Genomic DNA, 19,406 nt, shown 5'->3' with positions numbered 1-19,406 from the left:
ACACATTTTAATAACAATTGCCTGGCTCACCTATGCTTTACTCCTGGCTTATACTAATGGGCCTCCACCGATTTAAATGCTTACACCAGAATAAAATCAGAGCAACACACTCCTGGATCAGACCCAGTATTTCAAGTTCACAAGCATGGGAAGGTTAATAGTAATGAAACTGGTGCAGAATTTTCTTTGCAACACCCCAAACTTGCTGGGCACCTCTAACCCCTCCTGTAATATAAATAATAAACAACAATAAAACAGCTCAAAAAAACCCTTTTACTGGAAAGCTCTTGGCTCTTCCCTGGACAGTCTGAACAATCCCTAGCCTGGACAATATTGCCAAGATGAGAACATCACTTTCCACTGATGATTCAGCAGCACAATCATCGTATTAAGCCCCTCAGTTTTAGTGGGAAGTGGGATGCGAGGGGCTGTGTCTGGAGCAACCTGGGACCATGCTGTCCTTTGTAAAGTGCCTTGTTCCCATAAAAGCCTTTTAGCAGATTTCTGCACTCCACAAGGTGCTCACAAGGGCTCCAGCTGGAAGAAAATACCACTGGCAGCAGGATGTTAATCTGAAAACACCAGCATCGTCGGTGCAGTTGGGAACCCAGCAGCCAAGGGCTTCACTAAAAGCATTGGACTCAGAGCTAATCGAGGCTCCTTTTGATCCCTTTGTGAGTGATATTCGGCGGATTATAGAGTCTCCTCTGGAAATAAGGAGCTTGTCAAAGACCAGCTGATATCTGTACTGTGAAGATCTTCTGCTTAACCCTAAGTTTGACCTACTTGCTTATCTCCTCTTGTTGGTTTTGAAATGATGCAGTCTGAGAACGGGCCAGCCACTGAAGAAAACTCTCAGGATCTCAAAGAGCTTTGGCTGCTAGATACAGGGAGCAATGGTAGAGCTCAGCATCTCTGAAAATCAGGGCCAAGGGGTAAAGAAAGCTCCATACAATGCGGGTTCTTTCTGCCATTTGTGTGTGTGTGTGTGTAAGATTCCCTCATCAACATTATCAGGCAGTTATGAATGTGCAGGAATATACGGAACTGTCCCTAACAGGGAAGGATTACTATGAGGCCTGGCTTTGGGGAGGGCAGGTCACGGACAAGTAGTATTTTACACCATAAGAGCTGGACTCTGGGTCACATGTAAGTTAAGATAGGTCAAGATTTTAAACTAACGCCCACTCTGGAGCTTGCCTTCTTTGATAAGTCAAACGTTAAGGAGCAGGTTTGCAAAGGTGATGAGAGTGCAGCATAGGTAACTGCTCAAGCCTGGCAGGTTAGGTCAAAAAGGTATCGCAACAGATAACAATCTTATCTTCCAGACTGTACGATGAGGACTATGAGATTCCAGTAGGCGGTCCCCATACTCCATGAATACACATTGCCTAACTGGTCCTGGTGCATAGATGGGAAGACAAGTTCTGGAGCACTTGGTGTAGGACACTGCATATGGTGGAATATGTAATTAAAGAGACTGATGAACTCCTCTTGTATTGGCAATTCCGAGATCCCCAGATCTAAACGATAGACATTTTCTCATCACACATTTCACACTAGATTCTACACTTGGGCCTGGTCTACACTGGGGGGGGGGGGGGAAATCGACCTAAGATACGCAACTTCATCTACGAGAATAGTGTAGCTGAAGTCGATGTATCTTAGTTGGACTTACCTCCCGTCCTCACGGCGCGGGATCGACGGCCGCCGCTCCCCCGTCAACTCCGCTTCTGCCTCTCGCCGCGGTGGAGTTCCGGAGTCGACGGCAGAGCGATCCCCAATAGATCGATCACTACCCGCCAATCCGGCGGGTAGTGAAGACGTACCCTTAATAACAACAAGCTGGCAAACAGAAATACGACTCAACATTTTAGGACATAAATGTGACCAAGACTCCCGTATCTAGATGAAACTGCAGGGGGAATGTAGGGATGCAGAATGGAGTAATAAAACTAGAATTTCAGCACACTGGGGATTTTACACCGACTTTTATAGTTTTTTAAAAAAGTATCATAGGACATTAATAACCACAACTCCATCCATGCTACTGTTGAAGTCAATTGGAGTTTTGCCATTGACTTTAGCAGGGTGGGATCACATAGATACTATGTTGGCAGGCACTATATAGGATCCTATGTCAGGGAGACAGATAGGATTCAGCACCCACACATGGACAGGAGTGAGGACCGCAGGCTTATGTCACCTCAGTGAACATTAACTCAGCGCTGAACCAGGTCTGTCCAATAACAACTCAGGTACCATCCCCCGTAGCACCAATACGTCTTTCTGAAAGGTTTATCCTTGAAGGTCTCCCATTGAAACAGCGACCCATCCTGATCAGCTCAGGAGAACTGATGGGAGCACTCAGTGGTCTGCCTGCAGTCTGGCTAAAATAATAAAGCACATAGGTCCAACCCAGAAGTCTCACGTCAAAGCAAGGTAAACAACTCCCAGTTTAGATTCCAGTGCATGCTGGAACAGCAGCTGTTTGTATCAAGAGAGAGCAGAGAATGTCAGGGCCTGGGATTTTGTTGCAATTATGGTTGTTGCCAGCAGGTCAACCTGGAGCAGGACACCTTTTGAAGGAAAGAGACAGGGATTGGGAAAGTGATGCCCTATTTATATTTTCTCTGTTATCTTGTTCATTTTAACAAGCAGCAAGAAACCAATGTGAAGTGAAGGAAATCTCATTAAAAAGCATGAAAGGAAAAAAGACCCAGGAAAGATAATAGGAGCTTAATGCATTCGCTACGCTAGGAGTTGCTCTGATTGCATGCTGGGCTGGTGCTTTGACTGGGTTTGATGCCTCCTCCTTGTTCTGGTGCCAGCTGCTAGTCAGCCTTTCAAATGTCAGTCTTGTAACGGGATATTTTTGGTTTGATTTCCTTGCAGCCTTGAGTCCATCTGAATGAACGTTCACAGACCCTTAAATGCAGTTGTCATGGTTTATTTGGGTCCCTTTTCATTATAATGATGTAGCAATACGTTTGGGGAGCGTGGAAAGGAGTGGATGGAGGCTGTCAGGGTCAGCACTGCTAAGGGATGATGGACAATTCACTGCTTTAGATAGGAGAAGGGGGTCTAGGTATTGGATCAGGTTGGTCTGGCAATAAGAGAGCAGATGCCTAGGGACTCAGCACTTCTGGCTCCCATGGGGAGTTAATGCGAGCAGTGGGGCTCAGAACCATGCAAATAAGGTAGCACGCCTCTGAATCTGGGCACGCAACAACGGAGGCGCTCAAAATTTATGTGTGCTTTGGAAAATCTGGGCCTGAATGCTCTCATCCTAATCTTCTGAGAGATATTTGCCCTCCTCAGAAGACCACAGTTTCACAGTGCATCTGCTTTGATAAGGTTGATCAATGGAATAACAAGGGATGCTGCAGGTCGGGATTGCAAAGCATTGGGGCTGAGTGCATTGGCAAGCTTGTGTGTGGGGAGCCAAGAACTGGATTACTTGTGGGCCCTGCACGTTAGATGATTGGTTCGGAAAGTTCAGCTACCTTTGTTTGCTTTGTAAAAAAAATCCGAGTGGTTGCATTTCCTGGGGTAAGACTGGTGGATAAATTACTGCAAGATAGAAAGGGTGATGTAAAAGTGTTTAAGATCTGAAAAAAGAATGAGGAGTACTTGTGGCACCTTAGAGACTAACAAATTTATTTGGGCATAAGCTTTCATGGGCTAAAACTCACTTCATCGGATGCATGCAGTAGAAAATTCAGTAGGATTGCCATACCAACTCTAACGAGACTACTCAATTAAGGTGGGCTATTATCAGGAGGAGAAAAACAACTTTTGTAGTGATAATCAGGATGGCCCATTTCAACAGTTGACAAGAAGGTGTGAGTAACGGTAGGGGAAAAATTAGTATAGGAAATAGTTTTTAGTTTGTGTAATGACCCATCCACTCCCAGTCTTTATTCAAACCTAATTTAATGGTGTCCAGTTTGCAAATTAATTCCAGTTCTGCAGTTTCTCGTTGGAGTCTGTTTTTGAAGATCTGAGTTTCCCATCTTAAATAGGGTTAGACAAGCCTGGGATCTGCCTCCAATACACTCATGCATCTGTCAAGGGAAACTCTGACCATATAGAGGTTCGCCCTTCACCTATTGCTGAAGGGACCATAACAACTGATTCCATTGGAACCCGGCAGTGAGTAAAAGTGATACACTTATTCACGTTCTATCTGCCTTGCAAAGTACTTTCACTGTAGGGTGTGAGCACCTCTCAGACCTAAAAGGATTTATCCTCACAATGTGTTTGTGAGGTAGCAAAGTATTATCTCCACTAAGGACCTGTGTAACTCAGGTTCAAGGAGACTGAAGCCCAGATCCTCAACGGTATTTAGGCACCTGACTCCCATTGAGGATTTTGGCCTAAGTGACTTGTCTGAGTGACCCAGAGCTCCTGAGTCCTATTCCAACTTGACCCTAAGACCAGTAAGTGTCATAGCCTCTGCAAGGTTTACTTGCGTATATGATAGAAACATGGAGCTGACCTCCATGAGCTTATGTGTGCATGATGGATTCGTTACACTCTAGTCTTTGAGTATCATGTGGCTTCTTCTTTGTGGCAGGGTGGAGCTGGAACCTGGCATTGTTACCTTCATGGATCCCCTGAACGTGTCCTGGTACAATGACGACATTGGCAACAGGAACTGGAGCAAGCCTCTCAATGGGTCCACTGAAGACCAGAAGCCACACTACAACTACTACGCCATGCTTCTCACCCTTCTCATCTTCGTCATTGTCTTCGGCAACGTGTTGGTGTGCATGGCCGTGTCCAGGGAAAAAGCCCTTCAGACCACCACTAACTACCTGATCGTGAGCCTGGCCGTGGCAGATCTCTTGGTGGCAACTCTGGTGATGCCCTGGGTAGTCTACCTAGAGGTAGGTGGCATTGCTTTGTAGCATATCCTCCGCAAGCCAAATATGTCTGGTGCCTATATCCAGAGAGTGGAAGATTAGTGGCTTGGGAATCAGCTATTTAAAGTGTGGCTCTACTCAGAATAATAACTGCCTCTCAGTAATTTCAAGAAACAAATGTGCTCATTTTTCTAATTGCCAGCCCTATGAATGCAACCAAGAATCTGAGAGTCAGGCCAGCTCCTTCCTATCTCACACATCATAACCACCACAAACAAAGGTTCTGGAGGCCAAATTAGGTCTTCTGTGATACCCGGGGTGCTCCACTGTCTTCAGATTATGTTCTCCGTGACATGTGCAGTCCCATTGTCTTCAATGGGTTTGCTCAGGTGTGTCTGGTGCTTAGTACACTAATCTACTGAGTATGCACAAGAAAGAAGAGAATCCAGATAATTTCCCCATAGATGTACTAGTTCTGCAAGGCTAACAGGAATTTAAAACTCAGACAACATTAATTTAGCCTGCAATTGTAATGCCAACAGACCCCAGTTGTCGGCGGGTGGGATCGAACCTGTGATCTTTGGAGCTTAGTGCATGAGCCTCTACAGCATGAGCTAAAAGCAAGTGGCTGTTAGCTAAGGCTGTAGAACAGACTCATTTTATCTCTCTCGCTAAGTAGTCTCAGTGCCACTAGATGGGACAGAACACCACACATGTTTCTTACTGTACTGCCTAATGCAAATGAAACAAATGCTAACAGAAAAAAGAAAAACAAAAGCAGAGGAACGTAGGCCTGGCTTGACATGAGTAACTGGACATAGCGAGGCCTCAGTTCTTAGGAGGCAGGATTAGGGAGGTAAAAGGATCAGCAGACTAGAAACAGAACGTCTGTACAAGCTAAGATAAGGGGAACACTCAGGGAACAATTTACAATGGACAAGATAACAATGGGCAAGATAAACCTGGAATGTAAGATGAGGCAAAGAGTAAATCAGGCATGGCCAGTGCATGCTATATTGGTTAGTACAAAGTGACCTAGCCAGTCCCAAAACCTGGGATGCCATGTATAGTAAATGCAATGTAACATGTCAATGTATATAAAGGAAGAGGTTTGTGGTATGACTTTGGACATGTGGTATGCACTATACCCACCCTCTACACTTGAGTCTCATCAGCTCAGTGTAGGTTTGCTGTATGCCAAATAAAGGAACCTGAGTCATGACACTGCAGGCATTCTGAATTCTTGGGGAACCAAGTGGAAGAGGTCTGAGGGAAACCCCAACGAGGACTAACCTTGAGTGGACACGGATTTTCCAAGATACACAGCCATGTGCAATGCATACCCAAGCAGAAGAACGGGCCCCTAACACTTCATTGGAGTTGTGTGAATAAACTATATAGACTATCGACCAAACACATAGGACCACGGCATATTTCTTAAAAACCACAGCAGTAGGGAAAATGTGCAATTGTATGTGCAAAATGTAAATGCAGAGCTAATGTGTCATAATATATAAGAGAAATAGAATCACAAGTGAGCTACTTGTCACATTACAGTAGTTAGAGTGTCACTTTGGTATAAAGGAATTTTGTGCCTCTGCATGTAGAGCTGTGTTTGAGTGGCACTCTGTTCTGTGAAAGCGGAATATTCCAAATCTGCCAAGCATTTAGTTGACATCAAATGATTCTTGAAATCGTAAATAGCTAGAAAGAGCAAAGTTCAATGTGTGGGAAAGGATAATAGAAAGTACAAGGCCCTTGTTCTTCAAATCTTTAGAAAAACTTGTGTGCACGCGCCTGAGAGACAGACACAAAGAGAGAGAAAATGTTACTTTCTTTGGAGACTGGTAGACTCAGGGAATAGCATACTAAGCAATTAACCTCTTGTGCAGAGAATGATCTCAAGTTTTATGTATCACGTAAGGGTTTAAGTGGTATTTAAGTTGTACTTGGGCCTTGTGCTAGCCTTCTACACAGGGATGAGTTGCTTCCACAATGCCTAAGGTACTGGGTAAAGTTCTACTTGGGTTGCCAAAAAGTTGTTACACATGTTACTATCTGATGACTATCTGTGACCTATGTGAAATGAGCTTTGAGGGGTCTCAATCTAATTCCTGGTGGATAGGTGTCCACATCACCTTCAAAATAATTGCTAATTGGCCTCTGCTTGCTGGCTATCAGGAGAAGCCAATGATTGAATAAACTATGGAGACTGAACATCCATCTATCCATCCATCTATCTCTGACCACCGAGAGAAGATCCCTTCAATTAAGGTTAAAGCACACTGGGTGAGAGGAAAGGAAGGATACTTACTCAGCTGCTGTAGTCTCTAAATAAGTAGTAGACATCAAGGGGTATCCATGTGGAACCATTTACCAGTGCTAAATTCATCTAACAAGAAAAATAAATAAATAAATAAATAAATAAATAAATAAATAGACATTTCCTTCAATATTCTCTCTTTTAGATGGACCTGTAATTGGAGATAAACTGGAGGTTTTTTCCAGAGAACTCTACACATGCAAAATTACAAAGTGAAAATTAAATTGCAGTCAAAACAAGCAAGAAGTCAGGGCTGCAATCCAGCAAAGCAATTAGGCATGTGCTTAACTTTAAGCACATGATTAGTCTAACTGAAGTCATTGGAATTATTCACATGTTTAAAGTTAAGTACTCTGCTGGCTCAAGGTGCTACAGAAGTTTAGTTATTTACTTTACAGAGGTGACACAGAAATAATACTTACTGCCAAGAGTGCTGAATACACTCAGACTGCAAATGAAAAGTCCTTTGCTGAGACCTCTGTCTGATCTATGTTTCACAGCAGGGTTCTTGATTTTAATTTACTCACTGCTGAGTTATTGGCCTTTAATCTACTCTACAGCCCTGAAGTCGATTGGAAGCATTTACATAGAGCATCCCCACTAGGTGGGGAAGAGGAGTTTGCTTTATAAGACAATTGGTTGCCACTTCACTAAGAGCAGACTGGGGTTGCCCAGGTATTTGAATACTTAGGTTTAGATTTAGGGTTACCATTAGTCCGGATTCCCCCGGACATGTCCGGCTTTTCTGAGTTAAAAATGGTGTCCGGGGGGAATTTGTAAATGTCCGGACTTCCCCCCCATGCAGAGCGCGCGCGGCTGACAGGGCAGCCGGCCGGATGGTGCCACTTGCACTGGGCTCCGGCAGCCAGAGAGAGCACCTCCTCCGCTTCCCCCTCCTCTCCCCTGCAGCTGAGATCACTCCCTCCCTGCATTCGCAGTTCACCGGATGTTCGGGCCTCCGGCAGTCTGGAGCTCCTCCCCCTGCCCAGCGCGCCGCTCAGCAGCACTCTGCAAGGGCGGGAACTGGGCTATGCGCTCCGTGGGGGAGCGCGGCAGCGTGTCGGGTTGCATGTGGACCCCAAAACGCTGTTCTGAGTGGCGCGTTAAGGGGACCGGGGGTCAGAGAAGGGGCAGGGAGGTTCTGGAGGGGGCAGTCAAGAGACAGAGAGCAGGGTTGGATGGGTCGGGAGTTCGGGGGGGGGCTGTCTGGGGGTTGGGGGTGTAAGGTTTTGGGCAGTCAGGGGACAGGTAGGGGGTAGGGTCCTAGGGGGGCAGTTAGGGTGGGGGGGTCTCAGGAGGGGGCAGTTAGGGGACAAGGAACAGGGAGGCTTAGGTAGGGGGTGGGGTTCTGGAGGGCAGTTAGGAGCAGGGGTCCCAGGAAGGGGCAGTCAGGAGACAGGGAGCAGAGGGGTGGGGAGTGATTGGATGGGGTGTGGGAGTCTCGGGGGTCTGTCTGGGGGTGGGGGTGTGGATAAGGGTTGGGGCAGTCAGGGGACAGGTAGGGGATAGGGTCCTAGGGGGCCAGTTAGGATGGGGGCAGGGTCTCAGGAGGGGGCAGTCGGGACAGGTAGTGGATAGGGTCCTAGGGGGCCAGTTAGGATGGGGGGGAAGGTCTCAGGAGGGGGCAGTCAGGGGACAAGGAGCAGGGAGGCTTAGGTAAGGGGTGGAGTCCTGGGGGGCAGTTAGGTAGGGTTACCATACATCGGTTTTTCCCGGACATGTCTGGCTTTTTGGTCCTCAAATCCCCGTCCGGGAGAAATTGCCAAAAAGCCGAACATGTCTGGGAAAATAGCTTTGCCGGTATCCCTGCCTCAGTCCCCTGCTTACCTTGCGGCTCCCGCAGGCTGCGAGCTGCAGGCGGATTCCCCGCGGCAGCTGCTGCTGCTCCCCCCAGACACCTCAGCTCCGTGTAGCTGAAGAGCCGAGCTGCCCGAGCGCTACCGGCTTCACGGTTTGCCGGGCAGCCCCCAGACCTCCAGACCCTGCGCCCCCAGCCGGGCGCTTCCCCAGCACAGCCAGAGCCCGGGAGGGGAAGCGCCCAGCCAGGGGCGCAGGGTCTGGAGGTCTGAGGGCTGCCTGGCAAACCGTGAAGCCGGTAGCGCTCGGGCAGCTGTTTCGTGGCTGGGAGGGAGGAGGGGGAATGCGGGGCGCTCAGGGGAAGGGGTGGAGTTGGGGCGAGGAAGGGGGTGGGGAAGGGGCGGGACCAGGGTCCGGTGGAGTGTCCTCTTTTTTTAATGAGGAAATATGGTAACCCTAGTTAGATTGATTAAGGGGTGGTGCATAAACTACCCCAGAGGAACAGCGCTGAGAAGCATTGTACTTCACAGGCACCTCACACACACCCTGAGTCACAAATCCTCCCTGTGCTTTCTCCTTGCTTTGAGAAGGAGTACCCATTTGCTGCTTGCCTACACCATCCCCACACAGAGCCGGCTTGCTCCTGTGTACCTGGACCGGAGACACGGGTAACTGCACAGCGTTGTATGCAGGGTTCTTACTTCCCTTTACTCCCCTCCATGAGTAGGTAGTCCAAGGTACAATCTAGCTCTTAATCTTTATAGAGTGCTTTGAGCTCCTCAGATGAGAGATTCTGTACAAATTCCACTTGTAATTGAATGCTATATTAAACTATACAATTTCAGATAATATTCATTATTAATATTACCCATCTCATGCACATTTTGCAACTCTTTTAATGAAGATTGCACATATCTTCAATAGTTGTTGGCAGTTTTGTTGTAGCCCTCTTGGTCCCAGGATATGAAAAGAACAAGGCAGGGGAGGTAATATTTTTTATTGGACCAACTTCTGTTGGTGGAAGGTACAAACTTCTGAAGAAAAGCTCTGTGTAGCTTGAAAGCTTGTACCTTCCACCAACAGAAGTTGGTCCAATAAAAGATATTACTGCCCCTGCCTTGTCTCAGACACATTCAAGAAAGTGGGGATGATAATAGATTCACAATCAGAATTTGTTAATTGCCATACAAATGCACCAAAACACTTAAGCACTTGCTTAATTTTGAGCATCTGAATAGTTCCAGTTACTTCAAGGGCTTGATGCTGCAAAGTGCTGAGTGCTCTAGTCCCAGTCCTACAAACCATTTAGCCATGTGCTTACCCTTAAGCGGGTGGATAGTCCCTCTGAAGTCAATGGGAACATGAGTGTGCTTAAAATTAAGCACGCGCTTAAGTGCTTTGCTGGATCAGACACTCAGCAGCTTCCAGGATTAAGCCTTCAGAGAACTGTTCCCATACCTCAAGTTCCACGTGTGCTTTCTTGAATCAGGGCCTGCAAGATTTGTTTGTAAGAGTAATTGATTGTTAAAGCAATTGATTTACATGGTGGAATTAGCGAGAAATTACTTGTTTTTTCCCTAACCATATCAGATGCCCCATACATGTCCAGCAATACCTTGTCACACCTCGTACCTAATATTAAGGACAAATGTTTGGGGAGTTTAATATCCATGTTAGCATAGGTGTAGCCCATTGCCCCATCATAACTGTTTGAAAACACTCGTCACATTTATGCACTGCAGCTGGTGTTAATTGTGCCCCCAGGTTAGACTGTGTGCGTTCTGGTTAACTGCAGAAATCAGTTTTAACGCATCTCGAGAGGGGAGGCGGGAAGAAGAAGAGACAGGATATTTGACTGCACATCAGGAAAACTGAAAAACTGAAATCAGCAGGACATAGAATCCGTAATGAAGATTAATTCACACTTTACGTCATGCGGCTTAAACTGCTCCCCAGAAGGTAGACATCATGTTGCTGTGGGGAGCTTTCTTCTGCAATTAGTAGAGAGAAAAATCTAATCGCAGTCATGGAAGTTAGCACTGGAACAGACCTACGCAGTCACCCAGTTCATCTCCCCTGGCAGTGTCTGTATCTTTCCCTACAGAACATCTATTAGTGATTGGTCGTCAACCACTACAAGGCTGGAGGCAAATGGAAGGGATTCCATTTCGGCTACATGTACATTACAAGCTAGTGGTGTGATTCCAAGCTTCTATACATGTACCCCACTCACATTAGCTCTCATCTGAGCTAGCGGGCAGCGACGGCAAGGGCTAGCCGTCCCAAGTACAAACCCACCCACATCCCGTGGGTACTTACTTGGGACTCCTAGCCCATGGTTCCATTGCCACTGCCCATGCGATCACAGCAACATGACTATTGTTAGCATGCTAGCTCAGATGAGCACTAGTGCAAGGATCACGGCCACAGCTTGTAGTGTAGACATAGCCTTAGTCATCAGTTCAATTATAAGCAAACTGGAGTCGTTACCATAGCACGTGGAACTAACTACAGCACCTGCCTTGTCTTGGGTAGGCATAACAGCAACCTGGACAGAATTCCTTTCTCTTCCCTTAAATAGAAGGTCCATAGAATGCCAAGTGACGGGAGCCCTGGTGAGGAACGTACCAAGAAGATTTAGCACTGACTTAGCATTGCATCTTCCTAATGATCCAAATTAAAGGGATTCACCTACTGGTAGACGGACCTATTTATTCTTCCTCTTCTTCTTCCTACCAACTCAGTGTGCTATTGATTTCTTGCTATTGGACAGAGCCAGTGCTGCTGAAGAAATTGATTAAACTCAGATGATCTCAGGAGGCATTCTCTGCAGCACAAATGAGACTTTGGGGCTACCTACTGATTCTAATAGCTTTGGTCTGGCCCTCTTATTTCCCACTGGATATGCATTAACCCTCCCGATGGATTTCAACCCAGTGCCTGCAGAGTCCTGAGTTAACACAGCGTAACCTCTCCTATTTAAATAGCAGCTCAGCTCAGCTCTAAGGCAGTGAACAAACAGGAAAGAGGAGGACATGTTCCATAAGGGGGTGGTTTTCCCTTTTAGGTTCTCTTGTAAAACAAGTCCTAAGAGCTTTGAAACTTTCTGGAGAGGGCATTCCACGCCTCTGTGGCGTGCTTTCTGGCCGCGTACGAGCTGCAATGATGGAGTAGTGTAGCAATAGTGTAGACATAGCCTAAATGGACACTCATGCAAGGTTTCAGCTGGCCTCCAGCAGAGTTCAGGAAGGGATACCCCCACACAAAATGTATTCTGGGAAGGCTTTTTTTATCTCCTTCCTCTGAAGCACCAAGGGTGGCCTTGGCTGGAGATGGGACATTGGATGGGGAAGGCCAAGATTCTGAGATGGCACTGAGCATTCTCTCTCTCAGGGGCTTGACTGGCTGGTTCTTGCTCTCATGCTGAGGGTCTAACTGATCACCATAGGTGGGGCCGGGAAGGAATTTCCCCTCCCCTGCCCCCAGTGAGATTGGCAGTGACCTTGGGTGGGTTTCACTCCCTCTGCAGTGCGTGGGTGCAGGTCACATGCCGGAATTATCTGGGTATATCTCACTTCATCACTAGCATTACTGGTGCTCCTCAGTCCCTCCTGTTTTCTTCCTGTGGCACAGAACAGTCTAGTCTCCTCTGGGCTGCGATATTTTGGTCTAATTTCATTTGTAGGGTTTACTCTTTGGGCTCAGGGTGGTGCTGGTGGCCTATGATATACGGGAGGTCAGATTCGATGATTGCGTGGTACCTTCTGGCCTTAAACTCTGTGATTCTATGAGGAAACTGAGAGGGGGATGCAGATTAGGTTGAAAAAAAATGAAGGTGATCATCAACAGAGGAGGTGAAAAGCTCTGCTTGCTTTCGCACAGGTTGCTGGGATTGAGCAGGGTTTCCCCCAGAACTAGCCGTCTCTGTGTATGCCCAGTGCCTTGAACTTCATGGAATCAATTCTGCTGGCCCTGAGTCAAGGAATGGGGAAGCTGCACAGGAAGGGGTTTGCCAGAACACTGTCATTCCTTTGTCTTATTAATTAAAGGTAGGCCATAGCCTCAAAGTTCAGATCCTGAGTCAAACTTTTCAGTTTGGAGATGATAATCTGGGGACCGAGGTATTGGGTTCAGACCTATCTATGCTATCAGTATTTGAATAAAACTCAGCAGAGTGACTTCCACCCCCATATGACTGGTGTTCCAAGCTGCAGCAGGTACAGAGTTCCCATCTGCTTTGTGTGATGTGAAAGGCAAGCCTGAAAAATCGGCTTTAGGGTTTACTGCCAGGTGGTCCTTATGCAATGTGGGTGTGTTATGCTCCCCTCGGTGTGAATGGAAAATTCAGCAGTTTGCACTCTCTTTGCACAGGAGTAACTGACACTCCAAAGTGTACGGCAGCGGTGATTCGGATTCAAATTCTTTCTATTTTCAGATTTTCTGACCATATTTACTGTCAGTCCAAAGCTGCACTTTCCATTTGCCTTACTGGGTACCATGTTATCTGCAGGTGGATATGCAGGGCTCTTTGGTGACTCCTTCCTGAAGCTCGAAGTCCTTTCCCAAAAAGCCAGGAATGCTGAAAAACAGACGTGGATTCTGAGAAGTGCAGCCCTTGGTAGGGGAGGTGGGGGTGGAAAGAGGTTGCTGGCAGCTTTGCTGAATTTGGATAGTTTTCAAAAAAGTGCTAATTCCTAATTCTCCCCAGCTGATAGAATCAGTGCTGATGTCTCTGGACAGATCTAGGGTTTTCATTCTAATAGGTCAGGTTGCTGCAGGGAGCTTCAGTGCATGGGCGTCTGGAAACTTGATCTTGAGTTGTTATTCTTATGGCAACAAAGGATCGGTGAAAAGATATGGGTGGAAGGATAGTTCCATACCCCAAAGAGGTGTTGTGCAGATCAAATCTACTGAAAACTGGGAGGCCCTCAGATACGACAGTGATTAAGGCCACATGAAGACCTAGAGTGATAACAAGAGTTGTACAAAAAAAGTTCTCAGCCTTGGCAAAAAAGGGAGGAAAATGGCATTTTGATGTATGCGAAGGAATAAAATGCTTTTCATTGCACTGGAGTAATCCACAGAGACCAGGGCTCAAGTGGAAACATGTTTGTTTCTCATGAGGCTGCTGATCAGCTCTCTGCTTTGTGGGGAGGGAGTCGGGAGCGTGCAGCCCAGAGAGTCTTGGTCATCTAAACATAGGAGATAAAACTCAAACTTGAGGTTAACTGGATGGTGAAAATTTGTTCTGAACTGTGTAGTGAACTGAAGCACTTTAAGAAGACTAGCCTACCTGTTCATCAAGAAGATAAAAGTGTATGGGAGCCATACCATCATGTCCTGCTATATGGTGACATGCTAAGAAGAGAGACAGTGTCAGGTTCATGCATTCAATTAGAGCCGATTGTAAGATTTTTACTGAAAGTTTTTTGTTTGGGGGAGGATGGAAAATGCTATTTTTATCTAAACTGAAATGCTTTAAAAAGTGTCCATTTTGATAAAATTTCATTTAGAAAACAAAACCGACTTGTTTCAATGATGTCCAAACATCCCATTTTGACATTTTTGGAAAAGAATGTTTTATTTTATTTCTTTTTTAAAATGACTTTTTGAAGTGAAATTCACTGTTTTATATTTTTAAAATGATTTAAAAGTTTTAAAAGATAGAAATTGGAATGAAATTATATTATTTTATCAAAATGAAATATTTCAATTTATCTGAAACTATTTAAGGATTTTTTTTCCCCATGGGAAATTTTTTTTTTTTAATTATTTTTGTTCATTTTGGAATGGAAAAATTTTGAAGTTGCAGAAATTCATACAAAATGGAAAATCCAATCCTGCAACACTTGACATTCAATACAAGCAACAGTTCACTTTCTGCAGAGCTTTCAGATCCTATGGAGGATTCAGCTGCAGCGTGCCCTGTATTTCATTAAAAGATCAGTTTAATAATAACTGTGTCTGCTGGGAAAATTTCAAGATTGTATTTTCCCCCCAATCCCTATTTGTATTGATCCCCCGCAATGAGACAGTCTCTCTCAGTGCCGTACATCCTGTTTACTTAGACCTGACAAGAAAACTTGAAAGAACAAGACCTTGCATCTACTGAGCTCCAGAGTGTCCACACACAAAAATGTAAAAAATGAACAAATAAAGATTTGAGAAGTGAGTGGCTGTTGGCATGAATTTCAGCACTGAGCGACTGTGAATTTGTTTCACTTGGCGTTCATTTGCAACTGGTTATTTAAGAGGGGAAAAGATAAAATGGATGGGGGCGGAGGGGAAGGCCAGACAAGAGAAGCCATAATTCACCTGTGAATGTGACAGCACAGAGCAGAACAAACTCACTGAGGGTTAAGAAGCCACATTATTAATTATCACCCGAGTTAATTAACGTTTGTATGGCACTTTGAAATGTAAAGCATCGTGCACGTGCTAAGCCTCATTAACATGACCACTGGCAGGCTGTGATTGTGGTTAATGCCCCTGGGATTGGTTTGTGCTGTTCTAAACCAGGTCCACAACAATCCACTATAAATGGAAGCTCATTCTGTGAGATCCCATCATTTCGGGCTTGGCTTATGAGTTTCTCACCCATCCTTTTCAATTGGAAGAACCAAGCAGAGCTGACATAAGACGGGGTATAAATCCTTTGCTTTCTATGAGCTCATGGATACATGGTTCCTGCTGGGAACCTCTGCTTCATAAATCTAGAGAGTAGACTGAAAGCAGGCCCGTGTGTATGCTGTAGCTGTGATTTGTTGTTGACACAATGACCCCTCTGCATCCCTCTAGCCATGTGATCACCCTGATGCATTGGGATCTTCCAATGCTTTTCCTGTATGCCACAGTGACTGAATGTTTCTCTGATATTTGAACGGGGACAAGTGCATTCACCATGGATGCTGGGAATCCCCAGAGGCGCTTGCGTCCAACAGATAAAAGGGGCTGATGGCTTACGGTTTAAAGCTGCCAAAGAAGCAGATCCCAATATCCTTTACACCACTGCAGCTAGAACAGGGATCTCTCAAATACGACTCATAAACCCATCCCATCTCAGAGAGTCTCGGGAGACATTAGACAAACTCCTGGAGCTCAGGCTGTGGGGCTCAGAGAAAGGATTGGAGACCTAAGAATCCAGAGCAAAAGAATTACCATGGTCACCAGAGCAGATGGGACCATCTCTGCAGTAGGTGCGGCTGTCAACAATTGGAGGCTAAGATTTTCAGTACCAACAAGAGGATCCAGATGCCTAATTCCCATTAAAAATAATGCAACCTCTCAGCTTTGGTTAGAGGATGTACCAGCATGTGTGGGATGGAAGGTAACTGGATCCAGGATGCAAGAGCAGAGAGATTCCTCTCCATACAGTCTTTATTCAGTGAAAATAACCATCTAAGGCCAGATCCTCAGCTGCTGTCCTATAGGACCATTGCAGCCAGAATAACATCAAACAGCCTTAAAGTGGCCCAGGATGTAGAGAACAGACTGATGATCCAGAGTGACATTCCTGGCTCCAGCTGCAAAGTATAAGCGCAGGGTAGCTGAAGATCTGACAGCAGATGATTATTTTCACGGGGTAAAATCAAAGACTCTTTGGAGAGGACTCTCCCCTCTTTGCAGCCCTCCAGCATTCTCCAAAAAGTTACAGTCTTTCACCTTTCGTTCTGACTTGGGATAAGAACAAATGTTGACATGCTGGAAGTTACATTTTTCAATCATCTCTAATAGAAGCATATATCCCAGCCCCGCCAAACTTTTGAAGTTCTTTCATCCATATGCAGCCTCACACTTCACTGTGTTGGAGGACAAACGCTGCACTAATCTCACAGCATCCTCAGTGAACTCAAATTCATTTCATTTTTTTTGCAAGCAGCTGATTACAGCTCTGGGTTCTACCTGGCTGGCAAATCTTTGCCTTCAGGCAAATTCTAATCAAGCCAACTTATTTATATGACTGTGCCCTTTAAATGGTCTTTTTTTAAATGAGTGTTCATGTATCATTCAGCCTTTAATGCAGCCTCTATCTCTCCCTCCTTCACTTCATATTGCCTACGGTTATGGGTTAGAAAGCAGAAATCACTCTGAAGAATAGATATCTTATTCATTCCAGTTCCAAATGCAGTAAGACTTATTTATTTATATTAAAGGGAAATATGCTTTTCTATTTGCACACTGGATACAATAGTTCCACTACTCACCATTAAACTTAATTGCAAAATTTGGTTTTAGTAACAAGAGAAAAGATGAGAACAGAGCTGCTAGTGACTGGAAATATTATAATTAGTCCTCTATCTTTGTTATGTAACATAATGTGTGTCAAAGATCTTTTGTTATGAATTTAATCCATCTTCATTCATAAGAATGTGTAATGTGTGAATTATTTCTTCTATTTTTATATATGCAGAAACAATAGGCTTCTCCTGTGCTATTTCCATTACTGCACTTTGTTGAGCACAAAAAAAATCTTTTAAAAATATTCACATTTTGCTAGCTTAATTTATTAATTATTATGCATTAGTTATGATACAATTTTGTTGTAACATTTTAAGGCCCCAATTAAGTCCTTGCATAAGAATGGCCATAGTGGGTCAGACCAATGGTCCATCTAGCCCAGTATCCTGTCTCTGACAGTGGCCAGTGCCAGGTGCTTCAGAGGGAATGACCAGAACAGACAATCTTCCAGTGATTCATCCCATCATCCACTCCGAGCTTCTGGCAAACAGAGGCTAGGGACACTCAGAGCATGGCGTTACGTCCAGGGCCGGCTCTAGACATCAGCATTCCAAACATGTGCTTGGGGTGGCCCTTTTCAAGGGGTGGCATTCCGGCTTTTTTTTTTTTTTTTTTTTTTGCGCTTGGGGCAGCAAAAAACCTGGAGCCAGCTCTGGTTACGTCCCTGACCATCTTGGCTGATAGCCATTGGTGGACCTATCCTCCAGGAAGTTATCTAGTTCTTTTTTTTAAATCCTGTTATAGTTTTGGCCTTCACAGCATAACTGAGTCAACTCACTGGACATCAATGGAAGTAGCATTTTCTTTGGTCCTAGGTTTGTATCTGTCATGTGGGTTGCCTAATGGGAATGTAGAGCAATAGAATGGAATTAAGAAAGGTAAAATCAGGCTCAATCGCAGGGGAAATTACAAAGGATGAGATCCTACTGGCTCGCAGCTCAGTCTCCTGGTCAAACGCCATCACTTGGGACTTTTCAAGCTAGACAGGACAAAGCACTAGAAGATATAAATAGCAAAAAATCCTGCACTGGCTCAGCGGGGTATTGACAGGATGTGACCTGAATCCCTCTCTAACTTCTATGGCCCAAATTATGCTCTCATTTAAACCAGCACGACTTCACTGAAGCCAGCAAAATTAATCTCTACACTAAGAGCAGAATTGGCCCTTAGACTCCTTCGTCCTGGCTGCTTGAATGAATGCCTTTTTCCAATTTTCTCTCTCTTCTCCAAGGTGGTCGGTGAGTGGAGATTTAGCCGGATCCACTGTGACATCTTTGTCACCCTGGACGTTATGATGTGTACTGCCAGCATCCTCAACCTCTGTGCCATCAGCATTGACAGGTGAGATCTCTCTGGGGGCAGGAGGAAGGTCCTCTCCAGCTTGGTGTGGCTGGTAGGAAGGTGAATTGCACAAAATCACTTCTTAGTGAATGTGCGTCTGCTCACTTTTCAAAATGATGGAGCAGACACCAGTGGAGCAGCAATAATCTGGAGAAGGTGCATTAGGCCACAGCATCGCTGTCTTCTCTTCAGAGGAGGGGCATTGAAAACCACATCAAATGGTCTCCACCCTCAAACCTTCCAAAGCAAGGGGCTGCAGAGACAAGAGAGCGGGTTCCTTCCAGCTTAGACATCTCAGTTCCTGGAGATCTTCTATAGCTGAACCTGCCCCTGTGATCTCTTGGGAGCAATTTTCCCGATTTACTAACTGTCCATTCGCAGATGGTCTTTCAGCACTGGCAGCGAAATAACATGCGGGATCTTTGTCTCCATGCGGCATGCAGGTACACCGCAGTAGCAATGCCCATGCTTTATAACACACGCTACAGCTCCAGGCGCAGAATCACTGTCATGATCTCCGTGGTCTGGGTCCTGTCCTTCGCCATCTCCTGCCCACTTCTGTTTGGTCTCAACAACACAGGTGAGCATACTGTCATCTGCGGCTGGCTACTGTGTGCGTTTCATGCTCTCTTCTGCCTCACTGGGTCCCAGAGAACTTTGTGTTATAGGGAAGGAATTAACATGGCTGAATAATGAATACTAGGAGTTAAGATTTAGGTGCATGCGCACCTATGCCAATCAAACAGCCCTGAATCTGTTGCAACTCTTGCTCTGCCAGGCCTATATCCCCCAATCAATCAGGGTTGATGTTTGTCCTCAGGCTTCTGTAGAAGAAACGT

At 45.5% G+C, this 19,406-nt stretch overlaps 1 protein-coding gene across 1 annotated transcript in view; it reads left to right on the top strand.

Moving 5' to 3' along the window:
- DRD2 (dopamine receptor D2) overlaps nucleotides 1-19,406 on the top strand; it is an 81,490-nt gene that overhangs the window by 55,248 nt on the left and 6,836 nt on the right. The window contains exons 2-4 of the mRNA XM_054005501.1: nucleotides 4,580-4,892; nucleotides 18,458-18,567; nucleotides 19,011-19,147. Of these exons, the coding sequence (XP_053861476.1) occupies nucleotides 4,611-4,892; nucleotides 18,458-18,567; nucleotides 19,011-19,147 (529 nt within the window). The 5' untranslated portion in view covers nucleotides 4,580-4,610. The remainder of the gene's footprint in view (nucleotides 1-4,579; nucleotides 4,893-18,457; nucleotides 18,568-19,010; nucleotides 19,148-19,406) is intronic.

Source organism: Malaclemys terrapin, chromosome 15 (assembly GCF_027887155.1).
Source record: "Malaclemys terrapin pileata isolate rMalTer1 chromosome 15, rMalTer1.hap1, whole genome shotgun sequence".
In the NCBI taxonomy this organism is placed as follows: domain Eukaryota; kingdom Metazoa; phylum Chordata; order Testudines; family Emydidae; genus Malaclemys; species Malaclemys terrapin.
This window is presented reverse-complemented; position numbering and strand designations above follow the sequence as displayed.